Genomic DNA, 25,618 nt, shown 5'->3' on the forward strand with positions numbered 1-25,618 from the left:
GCGTGGATTTTACAATCAAATCCACTTATAGTGCTGGAGTTCCCCCTGAAGGGGAACTCTCTTACATCTCTCCTCATGTCAATATCTTTAATTGGAGGAGTGTCTGTGATGATCTTCTTTACACTCTGCTCCCAAAACATGTCAAACTCTTTTCAGTTGGTGGTGAGATATACGTGTGGATGGTTAGCACTTAAATTTTGGCACTTTAGACAAAAGTGGCAGGGGCTTGGATGAACCAGTGTCGGTTTCTTTTTCTGGTTTCTTTAAACGCAAGTTCAATGCAGCATCTCCAACTCTAGTTGCAAAAACCCCATTTTCAAGTGGAGTGTTAAATGCATCTTGTTGAACTGCAGTTTAAAAGGAGATATTTTCAACGTCAGTGTCAAATCCATCTCTTTCAGCCTCAGTACCACATTTTTCAGCTTCTCCCTCAGCACCACCTTTTTCAGAATTCTAAGTTTCTCAGTATCAGCACCACCTTTTTCAGCTTCTTCACCCTTAACACCACCTTTTTCAGAATTTCTAGTCTCTTCAGTATCAGCACCACCTTTATTATCTTCTTCAGCATCAGCACCACCTTTATTATCTTCTTCAGCATCAGCACCACCTTTATTATCTTCTTCAGCATCAGCACCACCTTTATTATCTTCTTCAGCATCAGCACCACCTTTATTATCTTCTTCAGCATCAGCACCACCTTTATTATCTTCTTCAGCATCAGCACCACCTTTTTCAGCTTTTTTATTTTCTTCAGCCTCAGCATCCTTTTCAAGCTCTGTCTTATCTGTGCCTTTTTTGATCAGACTCTCTGGTTTTCTTTTCACCTTCAACACTGTTTTCCCATTTATGTTAACTTTTTGTACTTCAAGAATTTTATTTTTTTCCATTTTTTCCAAGTGTTCAGAAATATCTTCAGCATTTTCAAAGTGAACTGGCTTGTTATTATTATCAAGTTTAGCCACAACATAATCATATCTTTGAGTAATTTGTAAGCCATTTTCGTTATTGACATAATAAATATCAATTTTACAGTCGCTTCTATATAATGTTTTATTACTTTCCACTTCAATTGGAAATTTTTTTGTGAACTTGATTTTGTTAAACTCCTCTAATGCCATGAAGGATTGCCTGTGTGGTAAATGTTTTCTAACATTTTTTGAATCACTCCATACTCTTTCCCAAAAGTTGTTATCTGGATTATCAGTGGTCTTCAATACATGTCTCTGGAGAAAATCATTATGTGTTGGGGCACGTTTGGATCTGATGTGAAGTTTTGTGCAAATACACAAAAATTCTGCATGTGTACTGATGAAGTTTATAGTAATGCTTGAATAGGATCCTCCTGGAAAATGTTGAATCTGTTTATTTTGTTGAATCACCATAAAACTGCAGTTTTTTTCCACCTGAAAAGACAAAAGTAGTACAACCCCAAATCAGAAAAGTTGGGACAGAATGGAAAATGCAAATAAAAAATTAAGTAGTGATTTATAAATTTACTTTTACTTGTATTTCACTGCAGACAACAAAACAAACATTATTTAATGTGTTTCTCGTGATTTCTGTTTTTTTTATTTATTTATTTATTTATTTATTTATTTATTTTTGGTTCTTCTAATTCTAATACATTTCAAAAAAAGTTGAAACAGGAGCCATTTAGAGCTAGTAACCAGGTAAATTGCTTAAATGATGATGTGATTTAAAACTGCAGAGGATGAGGATACAGGTACATGACCATTTTAGTCAGAGTGTTTTTGTACATGCAAATTTTTAGATTTATTATTATTATTTTTTTTTTATTTCTACATGAAAATAACATTATGGACTGTCAAGTGCATAGAAAACCAACAGGTGGTGATATAACACTATGATATAAACAAAGCCATGTTTGCCAATCAAAATCCTGAAAAAGTCTGGGCGTGTGTTTAAGTGTAGATGAACCAAAATGGAGGGTTATAAAATGGAGGCATGGCTATCCACAATCACTCTCTGATTGGGTCTTCTAGATTATTGTGTATCATTCCCAGGTAGGGAAGGTTGCAATGCTACTTTATTATACAGAAAAATTGTATGATTAAGGGGTGGGACAGTTCACAAAATTGTCAGTTCAGTTTGTACAGTTACAGTTTTGTGGTCACCGCTTTAGGTTTGATTGGGTTTAAAAAAAATCCCCTATTTCATCACTTAAATATCATATACCAGCATAAAATACTGTATATAGCCTAATAATCTACCATTTACAGAAAAAACAGGCTACAATCTTAAAGATTTTTATTTAGTCTTTTGATGTTTGTTTAATGTTAATGACAACAGCATGGTAATATTAACTGCTGTCATTTAAAAAAAATATTTCAACAAATATGTCATTTCAGTTAGATTTAGCCCACTGTTAAATATGGGTAATCCGATGTTAATGTTACATGCATTTTTGTTATATGTTGCAGCACAAGAACATTCATTCATTAATTTTCTTGTCAGCTTTGTCCCTTTATTAATCCTGGGTTGCCACAGTGGAATGAACTGCCAACTTATCCAGCACGTTTTTACACAGCAGATGCCCTTCCAGCTGCAACCAAGTTTTTTAAACTTAATATTTTACCTTTTTTCATAATAAATTAAGTTGAAAAAAACTATTCCTGTTGGTGTACCAAGTTGGAGTAGTTGTTCTATCTCTTAAAATCTTACCTTCACCGACAGACTCTCCAAATGCCATGTTTCAGGACTGAGTTGCTCATTGTCACTCACTGACAAACTTAAACTGAGACAAGGAAACTTGCGCTGCAGCTGCAATGTTGCACAAAGTTTCTCAGATCCCTGCTGAGGATTCAGATTCAGAGATGAAGGACAGGTGAAGTATAGTCCCACAGAGAGAGGACACAACGCCCACAACACGTAGAGGAGGAACACAGATGGCATCATTTCAGCTTCAAACTCATCCGCTGTGTGAAATATCCATGCTGCTGGAGACCTTAGACCACCAAGTTTTTCATTGGATAATGGAAGAGTAATCCACCCTGTGTGCCGGTAAGAGCACCAATAAAGAGGAGACGGGTGATCAGATTTGCAACTGGCAGATAAAGATGGGGCCAAAAATGAAGTCAAAAATGCAGTTAGTCTGAAAAACAAGAAGTACAATAAACATAATGAATAAACTATATACATACACACCTACAAATAAAAAAAAATGGCCAGCTGCATAAACAAGTCACTATATTAAAACTTGGCCTTAAGTACTAATTTCACAAGCTAACATTTAAACAGGGGGGTATTCAGTCTTACTTTGGGGATTTAAATGGCCCAATTCACCTTTTGGTAACTGAATTTATTTACAAGCAGTCTGGGGTTAAAATGATACGAACCTTTTAAGACTAGTGAAAATGCTGTTTTGTAACTGGCTATAAAGCATATGAGTGATATCCCTCTATTAACACAGGGAAGGATCAACCAGTGTGCTATGGGGGCAACTGCCTACCTAAAACTAGCACCTCAGCACTGATAACACATAGTATTAAATTTATATTTTGTCAACTAATTTACTGCAGATGTTCATCATTGTAAAGACAATTTTAAAATTCCATAGATCCATAAATAATGACTAGAAATCTTGTCTTGTAACCCTCCTTTTATCATTGGGGTCAATTTGACCCCATCCAATGTTAAACGTATCTACATATATAATTGACTTTTTTTATTTTTTTTGGTTTAAATTGAATGAATTTTCCTAATTTAATAATTTAACTTGATAGTATTTTTTCAATGCCCTGTACACATTTTGTCACATCTGTGTTCTTTGGAGTCAACTTGACACCAGGGTCTTTTAGTTGTATAAAACATAAGAAATTAAAATAATTTACACATATTTGCTTTGGATGATATTTAGGTCATTATAACATGCTATGATTTTATAATATGCACTAACATTTTTATGTTGAGTATAATAAAAAAAAAAAAAAAAAAAAATGAATGAACCGCCAACTTATTCAGCACGTTTTTACGCAGCAAATGCCCTTCCAGCCACAACCCATCTCTGGCAAACATCCACACACACACTCATTCACACTCATACACTATAGCAGGCCAGAAATGCCAGAAGGGACGGACCATTTTTTAAATGTGGGCCGGTCAGCTATTTTTTTATTTATTTTTTTAAATGCATTGTTTTTACATGCAGGCAGCTTTAATGTCTTGCAAGATGTAAATATGATGATGATAATGATGATGATGATGAGGATGATGATGATGATAAAAGTAATAATAATATAAATGTTAAGTATTGGCCCAATCGGCAATGGCCAGCTTGTTTCGAGATGGGCCGACCCAATCAGAGGTTGTTTTTGTTCCAGTCATATACATGTTTAAATAATATAATATATTACAGATTAAATATTATATATTACATTAAATATTAAAATATTACAGACGGTACTGCTTATATTATTTCACCATCTGTACACCAACATAAGTAGTGAATGTGCGTGTCAATGGATGGGGCTGTGTCAGTGTGGTAATGTGGGCTGGTGTGGCTACAGTGCCAGGGCTGATTTTTAGTCCCAGTCCGCCCCTGCACTATAGACAATTTAGCCTACACAATTCACCTGTACCGCATGTCTTTGGACTGTGGGGAAACCGGAGCACCCGGAGGAAACCCACGCGAATGCGGGGATAACATGCAAACTCCACAGAGAAACGCCAACTGACCCAGCTGAGGCTCGAACCAGCGACCTTCTTGCTGTGGGGCGACAGAACTACCTACTACGTCACTATGTCGCCTACATCAAATTACAAAAAAGGAATTATCGCTTGTGCAGGGTGTTTGTAATGCAGAGTGTATGGGCACAGGCATTAGATTTAACTTTGTTTTCTCTTCTGACTGCCGTTAACAGTCTAACACTTTTTTTCCTTCCTATAAAAAAAAAAACTCTTTAAGGTTTTAAACCACCTGAGGGAGATAAAAAATTGTACATTTTAAGTTTTAGCATGAACTATCCCTTTAAAGCGTAATCTAAAGAAATAACTATTTGAACAGCTGTTTCAGTGAATCATGCAGCTGCCTCCACTCCTCCATTGTTGCAAGATATAGGGCTCTATTCTGACAATCCATGCAGCAAAGTCCAAAGGGCTGGGTGCAAAAGCATTAAGGGTGTGTCAGAATCCACTTTTGCTATTTCAGAGACGTAAAAATCTGCCTTGCGCCGTGGCACATTGTCTAACATGGTTGAGCTTATTCTCTTAATGAGTTATAGGTGTATTTTGGGAATAAACCAATCAGAGTCTCATCTTCCATTACCTTTAATAGTCAGTTGTGTCATGCCATAAGCACATTTGCTATTTACATGACAGACTTTGTAAGTGGAAAAACTGAGCGTTTCACTAGCAAGAAAACAGTTAAACAGAGCATCTACAGTGCGAGAATGAGAGACAAGCCTCCTCATTCTTTACTTTCACTTTCACTCTCGTGGATAGGGAAACATGTTGTACGCACAGACACTCATTAGCCTATACATAATTAATTTTATTTATTAAGCGCAAAGATTTGTTTAAAAACTATTTTTAAATTCAGTTATAATTTCCAGCAAACGAATAAATGAACAATAATAACGAAGTGTGAGTTATTTCCAAATCCACATGCTATTGCCTATATGGTCCAAAACCTGACAGGTGGGAAATTCTAAGCTTGCTTTTAATAAAACAAATATAAATATGGATATAATAAATAATACTATTACTAATAATAAGATTATACAAAAGCAAATCGGTATGAATAAACTGAAAAAGCCCCCCAAGATGAAGAAGGCATAACAGTATGGTTTTTATATTTGTGTAACTAGAAAATATTGTGTTTTGTAAAATTTTAATCCTTTAATTCTTTTCCATTTGTAAAGATATGTGTGTATTGCTGTACATCCTGTGTGTATTAAGCAATGTGTAAGCGAGGCGCACAACTAATGCGCTCTGAGCTGGACAATAGACCAGTTTTGATCTATCCTATTGAACCGTCTATTTAAGTTCCTCAAAATAGCAACGCGCCAGCAATGCGCCTCAACACACCTCCTTTTTTAGACCAGAACGCCTATGGGTGCACATGTGAGTGCAAATGCATTTGCTATTTAAACAGCGTAGCGCAAAACATCAAAACAACTCTTGCGCCAAGCTGAAACTAGCAAACAACAATTGCGTCGCGCCTTGCGCCGGGTGTATGATAGGGCCCATAGTTATTATACAGGTGTGCTGTTGGACTGGGTTTTAATACAAATAATTACAGCATTAATAAAGTTAGTTGAGCTTTAATAAAAGTGGAAAAAATAAGTTTGGCATTCATACCCTATTTGCAAAATATAATACTTGTACATTTTTTCTGGGAATTTGTTTGTTTTTTTCTTTAATAATATTTGGCAACACTAAATCGATGACACAAACTGAAAAAAGAAGCGTGTGTGTATCATCAGCATATAAGTGAAAATTAATGTTAAGAGATCTAAGTAGTTGACCAAGGGGGTAAATATACATACTAAAAAGTAAGAAACAGTACTGACAACTGTAGGACATCTGCATGAGGCTGGATGGATTTATGGCCACCACCTATAAAAATCAATTGACTGTGATCTGTAAAAAAAAAAAAAAAACTTAACCAGTCAAAAACTCTTCTCAAACTTAAGCATTGTTTTATAATTAATTTGGAAATTTAGTTCAGGATTATCAAATCAACAAATCAAAGTACTAAATTATTGATACTTTACAAAGAATGCAGTATTTTAAAATACAATACAAATATGATAAATATACTATTTATTAGCTCTACACAGCAGTTTTTTTGTAATTCTTGACAGAAAAATTGCAAAGTAAAACAGTATATATACAGCATCCAATTGAATCTACGAAAATATGCAGATTCTTGCCAACCATTCATAATTGTATGCTACCCTATAAACAGTTTTCTAGATCCGAGAAATAAGGTATTTCACTATAAACGTAAATGATCATTTAACAACTAACAATTACTCATTACAATAGTTTTCAGCACCTCAGCACATACCGTGTAAGCAGCATTTATTTAATAATCACTTCTCATAATAGCGGCTCAAGAGATAAAAATGACTTCAAAACATCGACAATCATAACACCACAAAATCAGAAAGAATGAATAATCACATTAAATAAGCAATTTGAATTATTTTTAGCTTCCTACAGGACATAGCATACAGGAAATGTTCACACAACACATGGATTATCTGGTATAGAGTTAATGTTAGAACAAGGCAAGAATAAATCAATTAGGCTTACTTTGATGTCAGTGACTAACAGCCTGGTAGTACATCTGAAGTAATCGCCATGAACGAACTTGCTAACATCCTTTCAGCCACCGACTCAAACCAAAAGTTTACACAGAAACAACCTTTGCTGAAATATTACATAAGCATCTCTTATGAAAGAGCCTTTATACACACAGAGCACCTACTGTAAATTAACTATGCACTTTTAGCCCACAGGACATTAGGTAATGTGTGCACAGATACATTCAGATCTTTAACTGTGAGCTACAATTATACTTCTACTAATTAGCGAGAAACTGGCATTCAAGATTCTTCCTGCTTTGTCTCCTGTAAACTTCATATAAATGATTTTTGTATAGTTTTGTTTGGTAGCTTGTGTGTGTTTAGCAGGATTATTAGCATTCCAAAGATTGTAAATATGCTTGATTAGCACCTTACATTTCTTAAATGGTTTCTTCAATGACCAATATATTTTGTACACATTGTTTTATTTTTACCCACAATATTACAAAATATAATTTTTAATATTCTAATAAAATTAAAATGTCCATATTTCTTTGGATAATCTTATTTAAAAGCTTTACCTTTTATATTCTACTATTCCCCTGTTTTGTTTTCAATCAAAACATTACATTAATTTAACGCTTCACATTCTTAAATTAAATTTTCTAGTCCAATCTGGTAGCACTTCATTGTAAGGGTCCAAAATAATGCATTAGTTAAGCATTGTTTAATGGTTAATTTTTGCACAATAAAGCATTGGTTAAAAGCAAAAGCACTAGACAGCACTAACTAAACATTTTGAAGGGGCCCGAATTAAGCATTAGTTAAGCTCAGTTAAACTTATAAATCATGATTAACTTGTTTACAATTATGCATCAGCATGAGCAAACACATCATTCATGGTTAAATATAATGTAATGTAATGTGTATTTATATACGGCATGTATTGTGTATGGTCATACACCCAAAGCGCTTCACAATCATGAGGGAGTCTCTCCACACCACCACCAGTGTGCAGCATCCACCTGGATGATGCGACGGCTGCCACAGGACAATGGTGCCAGTGCGCTCACCACACACCAGCTATTGGTGGAGTGGAGAGACAGTGATACAGCCCATTCGGTGGATGGAGATAATTGGGAGGCCATGACCGTAAGTGCCAATTGAAGGACTTTGACCAGGACACCGGGGTTACACTTGGGTTACACCCCTACTCTTTTACATGAAAATGCCATGGGATTTTTAATGACCACAGAGAGTCAGGACATTGGTTTAACATCTCATCCGAAAGACGGCACCCACTGACAGTATAGTGTCCCCTTCACTTTTTCTGGGGCATTAGGTCTCACACAGACCACAGGTTGAGCGCCCCGTGCTGGCCTCACCAACACCACTTTCAATAGCAACCTAATTTTCCAAAGTGGTCTCCAATCCAGGTACTGACCACGCTCAGCCCTGCTTAGCTTCAGTGAGTAACCAGTCTTGGGCTACAGGGTGATATGATAGAGGCAAATGAAGACATTTTAACCATTATATACAATTTGATAAGCCATATATTATTTCTTTGATTCATCATCTAAGTTAACTGAACAACAAGCTCCTAATTATGTTTAATATATAGCTGCTTTGCAATTATATGTGGCTAAAACACTGTAATAAACACAGTTTAACCTCATGTCCTAAAGAAAAAGTTATGGCCACATTTATAATGGCACTGAACAAGCTAATCAGTGTCTTCAGGATCCCTAGAAATCTATAAGCAGGTGTGTTTGATTAAAGTTGGAGCTAAACTGTGCAGGAGACCGGCCCTCCAGGACCAAGTTTCCCACCTCTGAGCTAAAACAAGCTCATAATTAAGGCTAAAATGTCATTAATACAATGTTAAAACTACAATTTGACCCTCTATTCTAAAGTGAAAGGAACTTATTGAGGGAAAATTCAAGTTTGACTAAAACAAGCTATTAATTAAGGCTAAAAGGTCAACAATATAGTGCTAATACAATTTCCCCTTCGGATGGGGAACTCCAATACTATTAGTGGATTTGAATTATAAATCCACTAATGGAAGATTTTGTTTTAGAAAGCCAATTGTCTTAAAGAGTATGTAACGGGCCAATGAAATGCCAATGAATTGGCAGCGTAAGCTTGCGCACCTGGAACTTATTGCCAATTATCTCCGCATATAAGCACAGGTGGAGCAAGCACACGCTATCCTTTTGGTTTCAGAGACTACACAGCCTTCTGATTGAGTCGATGAGGGTTCCTCCTGCTTTCTACAGCAGTTCGAGCGAACGAGAATTCTCCCGGTCCAGAGTGGGTACACGCGGCGGCAGACAGTCGAGCTGGGATTCTCCCTTGCCTGGCATTCTTTGGATCCGGTCCTCCAGAGCGGTGCGTATAAGTTGCTTATTTTCTAAAAAAGCAACACAGTCGTGCAGCACGTCCTTTTCAGGATGCGTTTCTGGATGCGGTGATTTCCTGTCTCCGGATGATGAGCACGATCACTGCGTTGCATATTTGGGGGTTCAACATGTTTATGCGGTGATTGCTGGCAGTCCATGTCGTCATTGCGATGCCATGACTGTTACGCAATTAAGATGCTCTGCAGCGGGCACTCGGGCAGATCTGAGGGTTTCAGCGGGACCTCCCGCTCCTTCAAGCGCTCCATCCAAGCTTCGGGCGGGGGAAGCGATCCGTCTAACCAGATGGTAGCCCTTACGCTCGATGACACTGGAGACCAGACGTCCACCACTGCATCGAAGGGTGGGCTTTCATTGTCCGATGATGATCCAGACCTGCTCGCCCCCTCCGGGCAGGTGAGCGCTGTCAAATCGGATCCTGAAACGGACATGTTAGCCATGCTTTCCCGGGCTGCTTTAGCCGTGGGTTGGAGATGGTTTATCCTCCAGCTCCGCGGCCAGACCGACTAGATGGGTGCTACGTAGAGGACCAGAGGGCGAAGCCTTCGAAGCCTCTCGTCCACTTCTTCCCGGAGGTGCACAGTAGGCTCACGCAATCTTGGAGGGCACTTTTTTCTGCCCGTGCTGCGTGTCCCTCCACCCTCACCACACTTGACGGTGGAGCGGCCAGGGGGTATGTGGCGATTCCTCAGGTTGAGCGCGCAAATCTTTGTCCGTGTGGCACCTCTTCTTGGCGGGGTCTGCCTCGTCTCCCGTCCAAAGCCTGTAAGTTATCTGCCTCCCTCGGAGCTAGAGCTTACATGGCTGCGGGCCAGGCTGCTTCCGCCTTGCACGCGATGACCACCTACCAGCGCTACCAAGCGCAGGGCGAGCTGCGCAAGGGTGGGTCCAACCCAGGCTTGTGAGCTTCGCATCGCATCCGACTAAGCTCTTCGGACCACTAAGTCCGCTGTGTGTGCGTTGGGGAGGACGATGTCCACATTAGTGGTCCAAGAGCGCCACCTCTGGCTACACTTAGCTGATATGCGTGAAGTCGACAAAGTCCGCTTTCTTGACTCCCCTTTATCCCAAGCTGGCCTGTTTGGCGACACTGTCTGTGAATTCACCCAGGAATTCAAGGCGATGAGAGAGCAGTCTGAGGCGATGGGTATGTCACCTATCGGCGGGATGTAAGCCCGCTCTGCCCGCCGTACCATCCATATCTCCTGCTCCTCGCAGAAGGCGCCCGCCTACGAGAGCTACACTGCCCCCGCACACGCCTCTGGCGAAGCGAGCGCGTCGAGCACCTTAGAAGCAGGCAGCCCCCCTCCCCAGAGCGCCGCTAAGTCCGGTAACGGACCGCGAAGCGTCCCTGGGACAGGTCATCTGGAGAAGAGGGAACTTGCTCTTTCCCCACTGGAGGGCGGGGCCCCATTTCCAACGCCACTTTTTACTGCCATGAAAACATCAATGAAAGAGCACTTTTCCACTTCCCTGGATGTGACAGCCCGAAATCTGCCAGTCTGAAATGCTATGCTTTCGAGCTTGCAGGGTCTGTGCGTTTTGCCAGTGGCTCACAAGCGCTGGGAGGACGGTCTCCTTTCACCCACCCCTCGAGCCTCCCCTCCGGAGTTTGGGTGCGGAATGAGAGCCAATCTCTTGCCTCCAGCTCTTCCGCGGGACCCTCGCGCTTCCCGGATCAGCACACCCACTCCGCGCTGCCCCACTGCTGATACGTCAGCGATTGTAGCGATGAGTCCATTAGCGAGAGCTCTGCCTGCCTGGTTAGCGCGGGCCAGCTCTTCGCGGTGGCTCATATGCACAATCAGACTCGGCTATGCGATTCAGTTCACGAAACGGCCCCCCAAGTTCACGGGCGTGTATTCACCAGGGTCAGCCCCCTGTCCGCCCCTGTCCTGTGAGAGGAGATTGCTTTCCTCCTGGTGAAGGATGCAATCGAGCCGGTCCCTCCAGCCGAAATGGAGTGCGGGTTTTACAGCCCGTACTTCATTGTGCCGAAAAAGAGCGGTGGGTCACGGCCAATCCTAGATCTGCATGTTTTGAACCGCTGGCTGCACAAGCTGCCATTCAGAATGCTCATGCAGAAGCGCATCCTCCGGTGCGTTCGTCCTCTGGATTGGTTTGCAGCAATAGACCTGAAGGACGTCTGGAGACCATGTCTCCACTCCCCAGGTGAAAAAAATATATAGTTAAATGCAACTAAAATACACTTAAATACCCGCAAACACATTTTTAGTACATTGTTATTTTTTGTGTTAAATAAAAGTTTGATGGTTTTACACTATAAATATACTAATTAAAAGTATGTTTATACTTCAGTAGGACTTTAGTACACTTCACAAAAGTATACCAAATACCAGTAATACTTAAATACATTTTTAGTGTACTACAATAAAGTACACTACAGAAAAAACATCCAAAAGACTTTTATTAGTGTGTTTTTCAAAAGTGTGCTTTAAATGCTTTAAACATTAGTTGATTTTTAGTACACTGTTTACATACTAATCCTAAGTTTAAAATAAGTTAATATATAAAAAATCTATGTAGAAGTACATTTTCCCAAAAGTTGTACTTAAGTACACTTAATGTGAATGCAATATTATCACTAACACTTAAACAGATATTGAGTGTGGTAATTTTAAGTTTATATTAAACTGACTTTATTACAAATCCATTAGTAATGTATCGTAGTAAAAGTACATTTTCGCAAAAGTTGTACTTAAGTACACTTAATATTAATGCAATATTATCACTAACACTTAAATTGATTTTGAGTGTGGTAATTTAAAGTTTTTAAGTAATTTTAAGTAGAAGTACATTTTCCCAAATTGTCTTTACATTTCATATATGTGCTGTAATGTTGCATCTTATTTATATTTTTGTGTTCTCAGTTTTTGCTAAGTTTTTGTTCCCTTCCATAAGGTATTTTTGGACTTGTGGTTAATTGCACAAAAATATTAAAGTGTTTTGATGAAGCACAGATGTTGTTTTTAGTTCAATTTCAGGGTGTCTCAAAATAGCACAGTTGAGTACACTTAGATGGTATTAAGTTTATCTTAACATATACTTAATACTATCTTTTAGTACATTAAGTACAAAATTAGTGTGCGAAAATAAGCACTTTTAGTACATTACTGAAAAGTGTACTAAGTATACTTACACCTGGGTCTTCTCCGCCACCGTCAGTTCTGTGGTTTGCGGTTGAAGGTCGAGCTTGGCAATACAAAGTCCTCCCCTTCGGGCTCTCTCTGTCTCCGTGGGTCCTCACCAAGCTCGCAGAGGGTGCCTTAGTGCCCCTTCGGCTCGCGGGCATCCGCATACTCAGAGGTGTGGACTCGAGTCATGTGACTTGGACTCGAGTCAGACTCGAGTCATGAATTTGATGACTTTAGACTCGACTTGACAAAATATAAAAAGACTTGCAACTCGACTTGGACTTGAACATAAATGACTCGGACTTTGACTAGGACTTGCCCCTGTTGACTTGTAAAGACTTGCTGCTTCCCATGAAAAGCCCAACGATAAAAAAGTATGTTGACATAGACCGCTCTCTCTCTCTCCCCGTTTATGTGTGCGTGTGTGTGAGCATGCGCGCTTTTGGCATGACGTCCAATCAAAGCACGGTAGATTGTTTTGATTCGACAGTATCCAACGTGACTACTATGAGGCGCCGGAGTGGACAAAAGTCAAGCGAACGCAGAGAGAATTTGAATTTGAACTTGAGATCGAGCCAATACTCGCGTGCCAATACACTCTCTCTCTCTCTCTCTCTCTCTCGTGCATTCAGTCTCTTTGCGTTCGCTTGACTTTTGTTTACGATGGCGTCTCATACCTTTAGTGCTTTTGCTCTCACGGGATCCTCCTGTTAAACTGACCTTTCGCTAAGCCACGCCCAAAAACCGCCACCCACCAATCGCGGCTTACCAATCGTAGCTACGGGCAGAGGCTCTGTCAAGCTTTCGAGCGAGGGAAACAAGCCAAATCGTTGCGCAATTGGATTGTGCAAATCTGACACCCGCTATCCTAAAAGTTTGGACTGGGTGGTGGGATTTTTTCCCTTTTCAAAACCGAAGCCCAAGAGGAGAAATGCCAGCATGGATCAAGCTGTGTGAGGGGCAGTAAAGGAGTTAAGCTAAGTTGGTTTTGTTTTCGATATTCACATTCAGTGATAGGTGGCAATAACTCACACTCCTCTTATCCTAAACAGATCTAAACTGTGTTTCTTATAAAAAATAAATAAAAAAAAACAAAGCAGGTTATGTTTCCCAGCGGTCTTTTTCTTTTTTTCCACTCGATATTATGAGCCAGGGCTCGACAATAAGGACTGCCCGATGGCCCGGGGCCAGCGTGCGAGACACTCGGGCCAGTGTACAAAATGTTACTGGCTCGATCGGGCTAGCTGCTGCCTTTTTGCCTGCCAGATCGAGCCAGAGCTGCGTGCTGCGACTGTCTGTCAATTGTGTGCAAATACAATCTTACGGTGCTTTCACACATAGACGTTTGTTTCGGAATCTGTCTCGTTTCACCCGTTAGCGCGTTGTTTTTTGGCATATATGCAGCAGTTGCGCTCGCTTCCGCGCCAAATCAATCAGTCCAAGATCGCCTGAATGAGACGCGGTCTCTGTCCTATTGAGCGTATCGATTGTAGCGAAAAAACAAAACAATGCAACGAACTAACGACCCAGGCTATATCACAGTGTATCATAATCGTGTAATAGCCATATATACGGCTATATGAAGAGAGAATGATGAGCAGGGCCAGATGTCATTCTTACCGGTAAATGCGAAAGTGAAAGCATGCTGAAATATTACCGAGAGCTGTTTATCCAGCCTGATCTCGGTTTATCCGTCAGGAAAATTGACCGAAATTACTATCTGTCAATTTTTCCATATTTTAATCTTATAAAATGTTGTATTAGGCCTGTTGTTTTGTTCATTTCCGCACTGACAGCTCGAAAAAAAGATTTACATTGATCTGATGCAGTCTCGGTTCATCTGCTATGTCTCTCTATAATTTAAGCCTAAAATACAGAATTATAGTCAACGTTTCTTTAATAGATTGATTAATTCAATTGATCGATTTCTACAAAACCTGAAAATTGAAATGAGGCTCTGTATATATGAGAAAGTCTGACCTCGATTTGTATTTGGTGACGATGTCTGTGGGTTGTTAAAATTAAAGTGCACATTTTCACTTATAAAATATTCTATACACAATACACAAAAGTTTGGGGTCAGTATGATTAAATGTGTTAAACTAAGCTTCTTCTGCTCACCAGGGCTGCAATTATTTCATCATAAATACAAATTGTGAAATGTTGCACTATAAAATAACTGTTCAAAAGTAGTTTATCATTTAATTTATTAATTTATTCCAGTGATTTTAAAGATGAGATTTCAGCTTCATTACTCCAGTCACATGATCCTTCAGAAATCACTAATATTAATTATTATTATATTTTTTTAATGGTAATAGTTAAAAAATCAATAATGTCTGGAGTAATTATTTTATTTGAAACTAAATACAATAACAAAGCAGTTATTTAAAATTTTTATAAATATTTAACAATTACACCTTTTTTACATTTATAAATATAGCCTTGATGAACTGAATAGTTTTCCTTAAACATTTTAAAAATTACCGTAAATATATATACAGATTTATTAGCCCCCTTTTGTTTTTTCTTTTTTCTTTTTAAAATATTTCCTAAATGATGTTTAACAAAGCAAAGAAATGTTGATATTTTGTCTGATAATATTTTTTCCTCTGAACAAAATCTTATTTGTTTTATTTTGGCTAGAATAAAAGCAGTTTTTAACCATTTTAAGGTAAAATTTATTAGCCTCTTAAGCTAATTGTTTTTCAGACTGTCTACAGAACAAACCATCATTATACAATAACTAGCCTAATTACCCTAACCTGCCTAGTTAACCTAATTACCCTAGTTAAGCCTTTAAATGTCACTTTAAGCTGTATAGAAGTGTCTTGAAGAATATCTAGTAAAATATTATTTACAGTCATTATGACAAAGATAAAATAAATCAGTTATTAGAGATGAGTTATTAAAACTATTATGTTTAGAAATGTGCTGAAAAAATCTGTTCTCTGTTAAATAGAAATTGGGGAAAAAAATAAACAGGGGTGCTAATAATTTAGGGGAACTAATAATTCTGAAATCAACTGTGTGTGTGTGTGTGTGTGTGTGTGTGTGTGTGTGTATACACACACACACACACACACACACACACGCACATTCAAATAGCGATTAACTTCTTTTTTTTTTTTTTTTGGTGGGGCCAGTGAAAATTTGGGCAGGAAAAGTAAAAATCAGAACCACTGGCCCGATCGGGCCAGTAGAAAAAATCCTTAGCGTTGAACCCTGTGAGCACTGCTTAGTTTAAACCCTCGCTATTGTAACGCATATAAATACATACACTAATATTTGCTGGTAGGAAAAATCAATTTGTTCACTTCTGTTATTTATACTTTAATGTGCATTTCAATTTTTTTTCTTCCACTTAACTGCAAATTTGAATAAAAACTGGATAAAGAGCACACAAACATGCTGACAGTAATAGGTACTGTACACTGTTATGGGTCAATGATGCTAATATTCGGCACAAATCCATCAGTTTCTTAGGTTATTAGATTATTTTATAATTTCACCTCTCCTGCTGTGCATGAACTATGCTGTTGAATGTTCAGCGTATGAGGTGGCTAGGCTAACCTTGCTTCAATTTTGATAAAATTATTTTCTAATCAGTTGCTATTATGTTGTGAATATACCCCTGTAATGTATACTGCAGTCCTCTTTTGTCTGGCTTTCTCAGATATCTCACCTGTTTGCCAAAAATGACTAATTAAATCCTTGGGAATGTCTGACACCAGCGCATACACACTGTAATAGATGTGCCAGGCATGAAAGCTTGACAGGCGTAGCAACAGTAACTAAGGAGGGCGAGGCTTAGCGAAGGGTTATTCCAAGAATGTTGATATGGTTTCTTTCTTGCTTTACTATTTATTAACAATACACAAAAAACTAAAAGGTTAAGGTAAATTCTTTAATAAATTCTAGTGTTTTTGAGTATTATACTTCTTGTATACTTGTATTATACTTATGTTTTAGGCTAGTATTATTTACGACTTGTTAATGAATACAGTAAAATAAATACAGAAGTATTACCAATAGTGAACAGATAAAATAATACAAAGTGTAGTTTTCAAAGTGTAGTGATTTGTAGTATAAAATACCCTATATTGTAAAATAATACAGCACTGGGTAATTTGTTTATATTACACTTGTGTTACCATAGCAACTATAGTATTACCACAACTGATCAATTAAAGTTCTTTACTGTAGTAGGCTACTGTTCAAAACACAGTACATGCCAATATACGTGTTCAGGGGCCCTGTGGAACAGCTTTCCTCAAAATGAAGAGGATGACATGGAAAATGTCCCCCACAATCTCATCAGCAAAGTGGAAGCCAGCAGACACTAGTTTACTGTATTTTAGCTGCCATGATAAAATGAGATTGATAGTGAGAATTATTTTAATCTGTAATACCTTATCAAGTGTTTCCTTATTTTATCACAGTTACATTTCCGCTTGCATTAGTTTTTGTTTAAATGCTTTTAAAATAAAATGTATTCTTTACATCCAACATCTATTCCAGGGATGCCTTATAGTGGTGTAAACCCCTTTACAAGGGGTGTTACCCCTGTGTAAACTCTAGCCACCCCTGTGGCCAACCCGATATGATTTTGCTGTTGACATTATTTATTTAAATCTACTTACATAAATGCAATACAATGCAATATTTCAATAAATAAATAGCAGCCACTAAAAAATGATTGTGGATTGATTGGTGCCACTGACGTAGCTGGCCTCTTCTGGCCCCCCTTAAGCAAATTTTCAGGGGGGCACCACTGGTCTATTCTCTGTCTTTAAGTGTTTGAAACTGAAAATATCTCATCATATAAAACAACCAAAAATGTTATGGTTTATTAGATTAAACATTTAATATGTAATACTTACAACCATACCTAATCTGTATATATTTTATTTTTCTGTTAAAAAGACTCGAAAAGACTCGAAAATCAAACTGCAGGACTTTGGACTTAACCTGAGACTTATTGCCTATGACTCGGGACTTGACTCGGGACTTGCCTGTCTTGACTCTGGACTTGACTCGGGACTTGAGGGCAATGAATTGAGACTTACTTGTGACTTGCCAAACAATGACTTGGTCCCACCTCTGCGCATACTCAATTATCTTGACCACTGGCTGATTTTAGCCCACTCTCGGAGCAATTGATTATGCACAGAGACAAGGTGCTCCGGCACCTCCACCTATTGGGGTTTCAGGTCAACCGAGAAAAGAGCAAACTCGCCCTCGTGCAGAGGATCTCTTTTCTTGGGCTGTAGCTGGACTCGGTCACCATGGCAGCGCGCCTCTCTGGAGAACGCGCTCAGCTGATGCTGAACTGTCTGAGAGAGCTCGACAGCAAAATTGTGGTCCCACTGAAATTATTTCAGAGGCTCCTGGGGCATATGGCATCCACTTCACCCCGCTCGGATTACTCCATATGGACCACTCCAGCATTGGCTTACTATCGAGTCCCCAGACAAGCATGGCACGCGCGCGCACACAGAGTTTCTGTACTGCGCTGTGTCGCCGCGCCCTCAGCCATTGGAGCAACCCCTCGTTCCTACAGGCCGGAGTGCCTCTAGGACAGGCATCCAGTCATGTTGTTGTTTCAGCAGACGCTTCCAGCACGGGCTGGGGGGCTGTGCATTGCGGGCATGCAGCTGTGGGCCTGTGGGAAGGAACCCAGTTGCATTGGCATATTGCCTGGAGCTGTTGGCAGTGTTCCTCGCTCTCCACCGTTTTTTTCCGGAGCTGGAGCAGCAACACGTGCTGTTCAGGATGGACAGTACGGCGGCAGCGGCGTATATCAACCGTATGGGGGGTATTCGCTCTCGCCGCATGTCTCAGCTCGCCCGCCGTCTGCTCCTCTGCACTCATCCGCGCCTGAAATCACTGCGCGCCATTCACATTTCAGGCAAGCTCAACCATGCAGCCGATGCGCTCTCACGGCAGCCTTTACGTTCTTGAGAATGGAGACTCCATCTCGAGTCTGTTCAGCTGACATGGGCGCGATTCGGGGAAGCCCAGATCGATCTGTTGCTTCCGCCGAGAACGCTCATTGCCAGTTGTTCTTTTCCCTGACCGAGGGCTTTCTTGGCACGGATGCACTGGCTTACAGCTGGCCTCGGGGCATGCGCAAATATGCGTTTTCCCCAGTGAGCCTGCTCATGCAGTTACTGTGCAAGGTCAGGGAGGACGAGGAACAGGCTGCTGGTTGCGCCCCTCTGACCCAACCGGACCTGGATGTCAGAGCTCTCCCTCCTCGCGATGGCCCTCCCATGGCAGAGCCCTTTGAGAGAGCACCTACTCTTTCAGGGACAGGCACCATCTGGCACCCTCATCCCGATCTTTAGAACCTCCACGCGAGAAAGACTTGGGTAACCTACCGATTGCAGTGGTTAATACCGTCACTCTGGCTAGAGCCCCCTCCTCGAGCGCGTCATGCCCTGAAGTGGAGTCTATTCACTGAATGGTGCGTCTCTCTCTGAGAAGACCCCCGAAATTTGGCAGATCAGCGTTGTGCTTTCTTACGCCAAGAGAAGCTGGAGAGCAGGCTGTCGCCCTCCGCACTCAAGGTTACGTGGCTGCCATCTCCGCTCTTATGACGCGGTGGCTGGCAGCACCGTGGGAACGCATAACCTCATTATCCGGTTCCTCAGAGGCGCTAGGCGAATTAATCCACCCTGCCCCCCTTTCATGCCCTCTTAGGATCTCGCCCTCGTTTTCATGAGCCTGCGTCAGATCCCTTCGATCTTCGACCCAGTATCTTTAAGATTTCTGTCCCTGAAGACAGCTCTGCTGGTCGCGTTGATATCGATTAGAGGGTCGGGGACCTGAGGCATTTTTCGGTCAGTGACTCATGCCTGTAATTCGGGCTGGCTTACTCTCACGTTCCTGAGACCCCGCCCGGGATATATGCCCAATGTGCCACTCCGTTTTAATACCAGGTAGTGAGCCTGCAAGGAGGCAGACCCAGCCCTTTTCTTACTTTGTCCAGTTCGCGCCTTGCATATTATCTGGATCACACTCAGAGCTTTAGATCTGAGCAGCTTTTCGTCTGTTATGGCGGTCGGCAGCGGGGAAGTGCCATATTGAAACTGAACCCACTGGATAGTGGATGCCTTCTCTCTCTCATAATGATTGTTCCTTAGCTGTAAGTGTTAGTCTCTTCAGCTTAAAAGGATGGCGTTTCCTTGCTTTCCCTGTCCTTTTATGCGGAGCTAATTGACAATAAGTTCCAGGTGCGCAAGCTTACGCTGCCAACTCATTTGGCATTCATTGACCCGTTATATACTCTTTCAGACAATTGGCTTTCTGAAACGAAATCCCCCATTCGTGGATTAATAAATTAAATCCACTGATAGCATTTCCGTTAACGAGGGTTACTCGTTAGTAAACAGAGCGTTTTGTATTCACTTATCTACTATTAAAAAACAGGGTCAATGGGGCATAACTCTGTTAAATGCTCCTTAGTTTCTGTTACTGGTAAGTATTAATACTTATAGATGGTCAATACTAGCTTTGCTATTGCCAGAAAGGATTTCGTTATCATGCATATCTCTCTGTAAGCCAACACTGGTCTCACCCTGAACCTGCTCTGTTCTCCTCACAATAGAGTTAAAATACACTTCTCTGACTGCTGTTATGTCTGCTGGTCTGTTCACAGGCTCATAATTGTATGGATGTGGTCTGTCTTTTGTGTTAGTCTCTGAGAATATCTTATCTCGGCATCCAAACGCGCACCGCGTTCAGTTGTCTTCATATTGTTATTTGCGCAAACTCCCTCATCCGGCGTTACTTCCGGTCTGGCGATTTTTCAGATGCGGAAGTAAATTTACGTGACTAAAAACAACTACAAACGGCTTAATAATAAACTTTAACGTATATTTTAAAGAAAATCCAGTTCCTACTTTACTCTTACACACATTGTCTCACTGGGGTGTCTAACCTACAATATGCTCTCTAAGCTTTGTAGAAGTGTCTTGAAAAATATCTAGTCAAATATTATTTACTGTCATCATGACAAAGATCAAATAAATCAGTTATTAGAGATGAGTTATTAAGACTATTATGTTTAGAAATGTGTTGAAAAAAATCTGCTCTCCGTTAAGCAGAAATTGTGGAAAAAACTTTAAAATAATGTTGGGGTACTCAAACTTGGACTCGGACTCGAGTCCAGTTTTGATTGGACTCGGACTTGTCACGGACTTCGGGAAACTTTTACTCTGACTTGACTCGGACTTGGACATTTTGGACTCGGAAAATATCACGAGTCCAGTCGAGTCCACATCATTCTCAACACAAATAATTAAGTGAAGTTTTTAAACTAATTTCGAGAGGAGCACGTGATATAATTGACAGCAGCTGGCCACCTATCTACACTCATTAGTTAGCCAATCAGATCTATCCTAACCCACTATAAGTAGCCTAGCTAGACATTACTCCCTTATCTTCGTTTTCCGAAGAAACAAACGACAGGTCTGCTCTAGCTCCTCCAAAGCTACTCACGGACAAAACGGATCCTCCACATCTCCTACTATCCTTCAACTACAATACCACACCACCTTTACTACCATCGTCAGCAACTACAAAAAATGACAACAACAACAGCGATGGCGGCGGAGATCACAACAGCATCAGCGCAGCTACATACAATAAAGAAAGCTCCGCGCTCCATGAAACACCAGCCCCGTCTTAACAACAACCAGCCCAGCATGAAAGTCAGCTCGAGACCGAGGCTCCAACAAGAGGCCGTAGGCCTATCCACTCCAGCCAGATCCGCTACGTACCTTCTCCAGCATCATCATGCGTCTCTCATATCAAACAACGACTGTCACTGAACTCCTCCAAACTCCTAGATGCCGGGACCACAAAGCCGTTGCATTAAACCCAAAAAACCTGCGAATCCACGTCTTCACCGCCACCCCCAGGACATAACACGCTCCTGCCACACCCCCTATCCTAAACAGACATTAAACCCGCAATCTCTCCGCCTCCCCGGAGAAACAAGGAAAGGATTAAAAAGCAATATTGGATTTGGACATATTGCAGCAATCATAATTCTAAACACGGATAAAACCAATCTCCCGGACAATAAAGCAACTCTTGGGAATCCCACCTCACCTCTTCCAGCCTGCAGCTCCCGATTCCAGTGCACACTCCAGTCCTCCTCTTTCAGCGATCCTTACCACCTACGGGCTACGCACCCCGCCCCTCTACCTTGTGTATCATTGCTTTTTCCCCTCTAATTTATACAAGCTCGCAGCTACTGCGACGGTGCATACGCCGTCAGCCAAGTGCTAAGCCTAGTGAAAACAGAAATTACTTGTCGACTTTTGTCAATATGTTTATGCTTTTACTGAATTACGTTTGTAACTGACCTAATTTTCTGAATTTCTCATTCCAGGTTTCGTCTACTGAAGCACAGCCGATCTCGGCGCTCCCTTCCCACAACCTCACTAGCCGTCCACCAACGCTAAACCAGAAATCACAGAGCAATTCCCCGTTAAGCACATCCATACCAGCCCTACTGAAATGGGCATTAGAATGTTTCCAAAAACGTCTAATAACGGCTCTTTCATCTCCTCATAATTCTGCCTTTTTCAGCTTTAACAGCATGATTCTGCCTAATAAATATGCTTAATTTATCACGTTATAAACCAAGCAATCTCTCTAATCTAGACGGCTGCAGCGCTCGGTTGCAATCAACATTACACCTGCCACCCGATTTCTGGCAATCGGAGGTCACAATTATATTTCGTAGTCCATTTAACATTCGGATGCAGAAGTAGCCCACACATTTATGCTTAAAAACGATCCGCTGGATTTCGCCAATAACTACGGCGTTTGCACGTAATTCACCTACAAGTTCCCCGTTTCTCTCTCCAATATCCCCCAGCTAAACTAGTGACCGGTTTTCTAATATTTGCATTCTCATTGCAGAAGAACCTCCGGCTTAAGCACTTCTATAGAATTCTTATAAGCATCAATTTGGAGTGATAGAATTTCAAGCATTAATAAGCTACTTGAATAAATCGACAATCAGTCCCCTTTCATATTCTGGAAGAAATATCACGCTAAGCATAAACTGCTCTCCATCTTAGAACATCAAACACACATGCGCATTATCCCGCAGGGATGCTTTTCGTCACTCACCTACTTCATCTCGCAGCAGCAATCTCCGGAATAGAAATGATCTAAATCAGATCTTGGCCGTAACCAACTCTGCCTGAAGGGCGTCGCGCACCAGAGGCGCCGACGGCGCGGTGACGCGGCGAGCTTACGACAGAGAATAGTAGATTAATGCACACCAGACTCACGCATTCATACTTTATCAAAATAAACTAATTAATTATACAAATAGCGCTTCGCGGCGCGGCAGAATACGAAGTGTCATGAATTGTGGCTGGGCACTACGGACAGCCGCATTGACTTCCTTAGTATTTATTTCCTTCCTGTGAAAGTCAATGGTACAGGTTTTCAGCTTTCTTCAAAATGTCGTCTTTAGCGTTTAACACGGGAGTCACCAACCTCTGAAACTAAGAGCTACTTTCGGGCACGGATTAACGTGGAGGGCTACCAGTTTGATAAACCCTTCTTAAATAACAATTGCTCAATTTACTTATAATCATAATTTCAGTTTTTGGTAATAATTAATGATATTCATCCAGGTGAAGTCACCGATCATGTTATGATTCTCTTAAAGTTACCAACAATGATTTAACAGGGTAGGAAATACCCTGTAATTAATATATCAATGTGCAACACTATTTTATTTATCTTTGCAAATATTTACATTTTTAAATGATTACTTCTATATTAGAGAAAGCTTACTTGTAAGTGGCGTTATGGTGAGCTATTTTAGAACAGGCCTGTGAGCAACACACGAGAGCCTCGTGGGCTACCTGGTGCCCATCGGTACCATATTTGGCGACTCCCGGTTTAACAGAAAAGAAATTCATAAAGGTTTGTAACCATCAGGTGGCGCTTAAAGCATGCGACCTGCTTATGCTTCCTTCCTTAAGCGCTGGAATAGAAGCCATTCATTTATTAGCTATCCAATTTCATCCTCAGTATATCCTTTTTACACAGATGCTGCCTCCTTCGTGGGGTATATTATCGGGGCCGCCAATGCGCTTCTAACGGGCAATATCATCAATACATTCTGGGAAAAAAATAAAATAAAATACTGTTGTACATGTTCCTAGTTGCATAGGAAATCGCTGACTCTCTTTTTGCTTTATTTTCAGAAACTGGTATCAGAAGCAGAGCCGCAGCTGACTCCATCTCTCCTTTTAAGATGATAATCCCATAACCACAGCATACACAATTTGCGTCAGCATTCATTTATACATTTTAAGTTACCCCAGAACACCTCATCAGTTTCTCACTGCTCAACACATCCACACATTCCGTTCAATAACATTTTTTGTTTCAAAACACCTTAAAGTCATAGGACTATTCAGGCTTCCCACCTGATGCATAATCCAGTCACTCATTCAGAATTGGAGCCACCACCACAGCAGCACACAAGGGCTATCGTAACAACACATACAAACACTAGGAAGGTGGTCTCCCGATGCCTTCACATCTTATATCTGACTCAGCCACAGCCATCTCAGGGAAGCTCAGAGGACCCTCACCAGCAGACGCAGTAATCCCAGCGGCCAAGGGCATGGGCCTAGTCCAGGGAAAGAATACGACCCAACCATACCAGCTTCCCGAGGGCAGAGGAACTACCCAGTCTCCCAAGGGCGCGGGCATCCTTCCAGCTGATTTGCACTCAGCCTTCTCCCCCTTTTCACTCACCTAACTCCTGTAGGAGTTCTCTCCCTGCCCAGGCCCCCTTGTCAACCCTGCCCCCCCCCCCGGTCGCTGCCACAGAAGTTTTCACTGCCCCCCAACTTTTCTAACTTCTGTAGGACCCCGCCCCCCCCCCCATGGCTCTGGCCCCCGCAGGGGCGTTACCCCGAGCTTCGATTCCCGCAGGAATCATCTCACTGCCCTGGCCTTAGCTTTTTATATTATATGTCATTCCATAATGACATATAGTATAGCACTATTTGCTTTTCTCTCTGTTTGATTTTATTTATATAAATTTATATCTATATGCACCCACGCATATAAATATGAATTTATATATAGTGCTGTCACCCTCACGCTCTGTTCCCGCAGGAACACCCCCAGAGCACCTATACCGCTCGTCACCCTCCAGTAAGAGTCTTCACCTCCCCCTCATCTTTCCCGACTCCTACTGGAGCCAGCTAAATAGCTCACCCAACCCCGAGCTGTGACACGAGTCATGTCACCGACCCTCCCCGGCCCTAGCTTTTATTTATGTTTATTTTTTGTTTATTTCTCACACTTATCTTTTATTTTTTTAATTTATTTATATATATGTATATATATATATATGCACCTACGCATATAAATATATATTTATATATAGTGCTGTCACCCTCAAGCTCTGACTCCCGCGGAGTTAATCCCGAGCACCGGACCCCCGCAGGGGTCATCGCCCAACTGCCATTTCACCCTCCAGCTGGGGCTTCACCGACCATTCCTTTTCCCGACTCCAGCTGGAGATGGCACATACAGCTCTCTCTCCCGCTGGAGAGTCAAGAGCTTCGACTCTCGCAAGAGTCAGTAAAAACACCCCCCCAAAGCCCTAGATTACCCCATTATATATTTATATATCTATATGTTTCATATAAATATATAATTATATATAGTGCTGCCACCTCCCAGCTCTATCTCCGCAAGGAGTGTTCCTCGA

General features: G+C 40.9%; 1 protein-coding gene and 1 long non-coding RNA gene across 4 annotated transcripts in view; one reads left to right on the forward strand and one right to left on the reverse strand.

Moving 5' to 3' along the window:
• The window catches only part of LOC147845503 (uncharacterized), a 61,339-nt gene that overhangs the window by 31,115 nt on the left and 4,606 nt on the right, over window positions 1–25,618 (forward strand). Inside the window, exon 2 of the long non-coding RNA XR_015480355.1 lies at window positions 15,504–15,876. This is a non-coding gene — a long non-coding RNA (uncharacterized LOC147845503). The remainder of the gene's footprint in view (window positions 1–15,503; window positions 15,877–25,618) is intronic.
• LOC141381128 (uncharacterized) overlaps window positions 1–25,618 on the reverse strand; it is a 33,382-nt gene that overhangs the window by 6,654 nt on the left and 1,110 nt on the right. Inside the window, exons 1-4 of one of the 3 annotated variants that reach the window (XM_087243670.1) lie at window positions 7,279–7,469; window positions 6,531–6,600; window positions 2,683–3,112; window positions 137–1,403 (exon numbers count right to left, since the gene is read on the reverse strand). In XM_087243670.1, coding sequence (XP_087099796.1) covers window positions 276–1,403; window positions 2,683–2,916 — 1,362 coding nt within the window. In that variant the 5' untranslated portion in view covers window positions 2,917–3,112; window positions 6,531–6,600; window positions 7,279–7,469 and the 3' untranslated portion in view covers window positions 137–275. Of the gene's footprint in view, window positions 1–65; window positions 1,404–2,682; window positions 3,113–6,530; window positions 6,601–7,278; window positions 8,499–25,618 lie in introns of those variants that run through there. The other 2 variants (XR_015480222.1, XM_087243671.1) reach the window with 2 other exon arrangements.

This window comes from Danio rerio, chromosome 3 (assembly GCF_052040795.2).
Source record: "Danio rerio strain M-AB ecotype USA chromosome 3, GRCz13ab, whole genome shotgun sequence".
In the NCBI taxonomy this organism is placed as follows: Eukaryota; Metazoa; Chordata; class Actinopteri; order Cypriniformes; family Danionidae; genus Danio; species Danio rerio.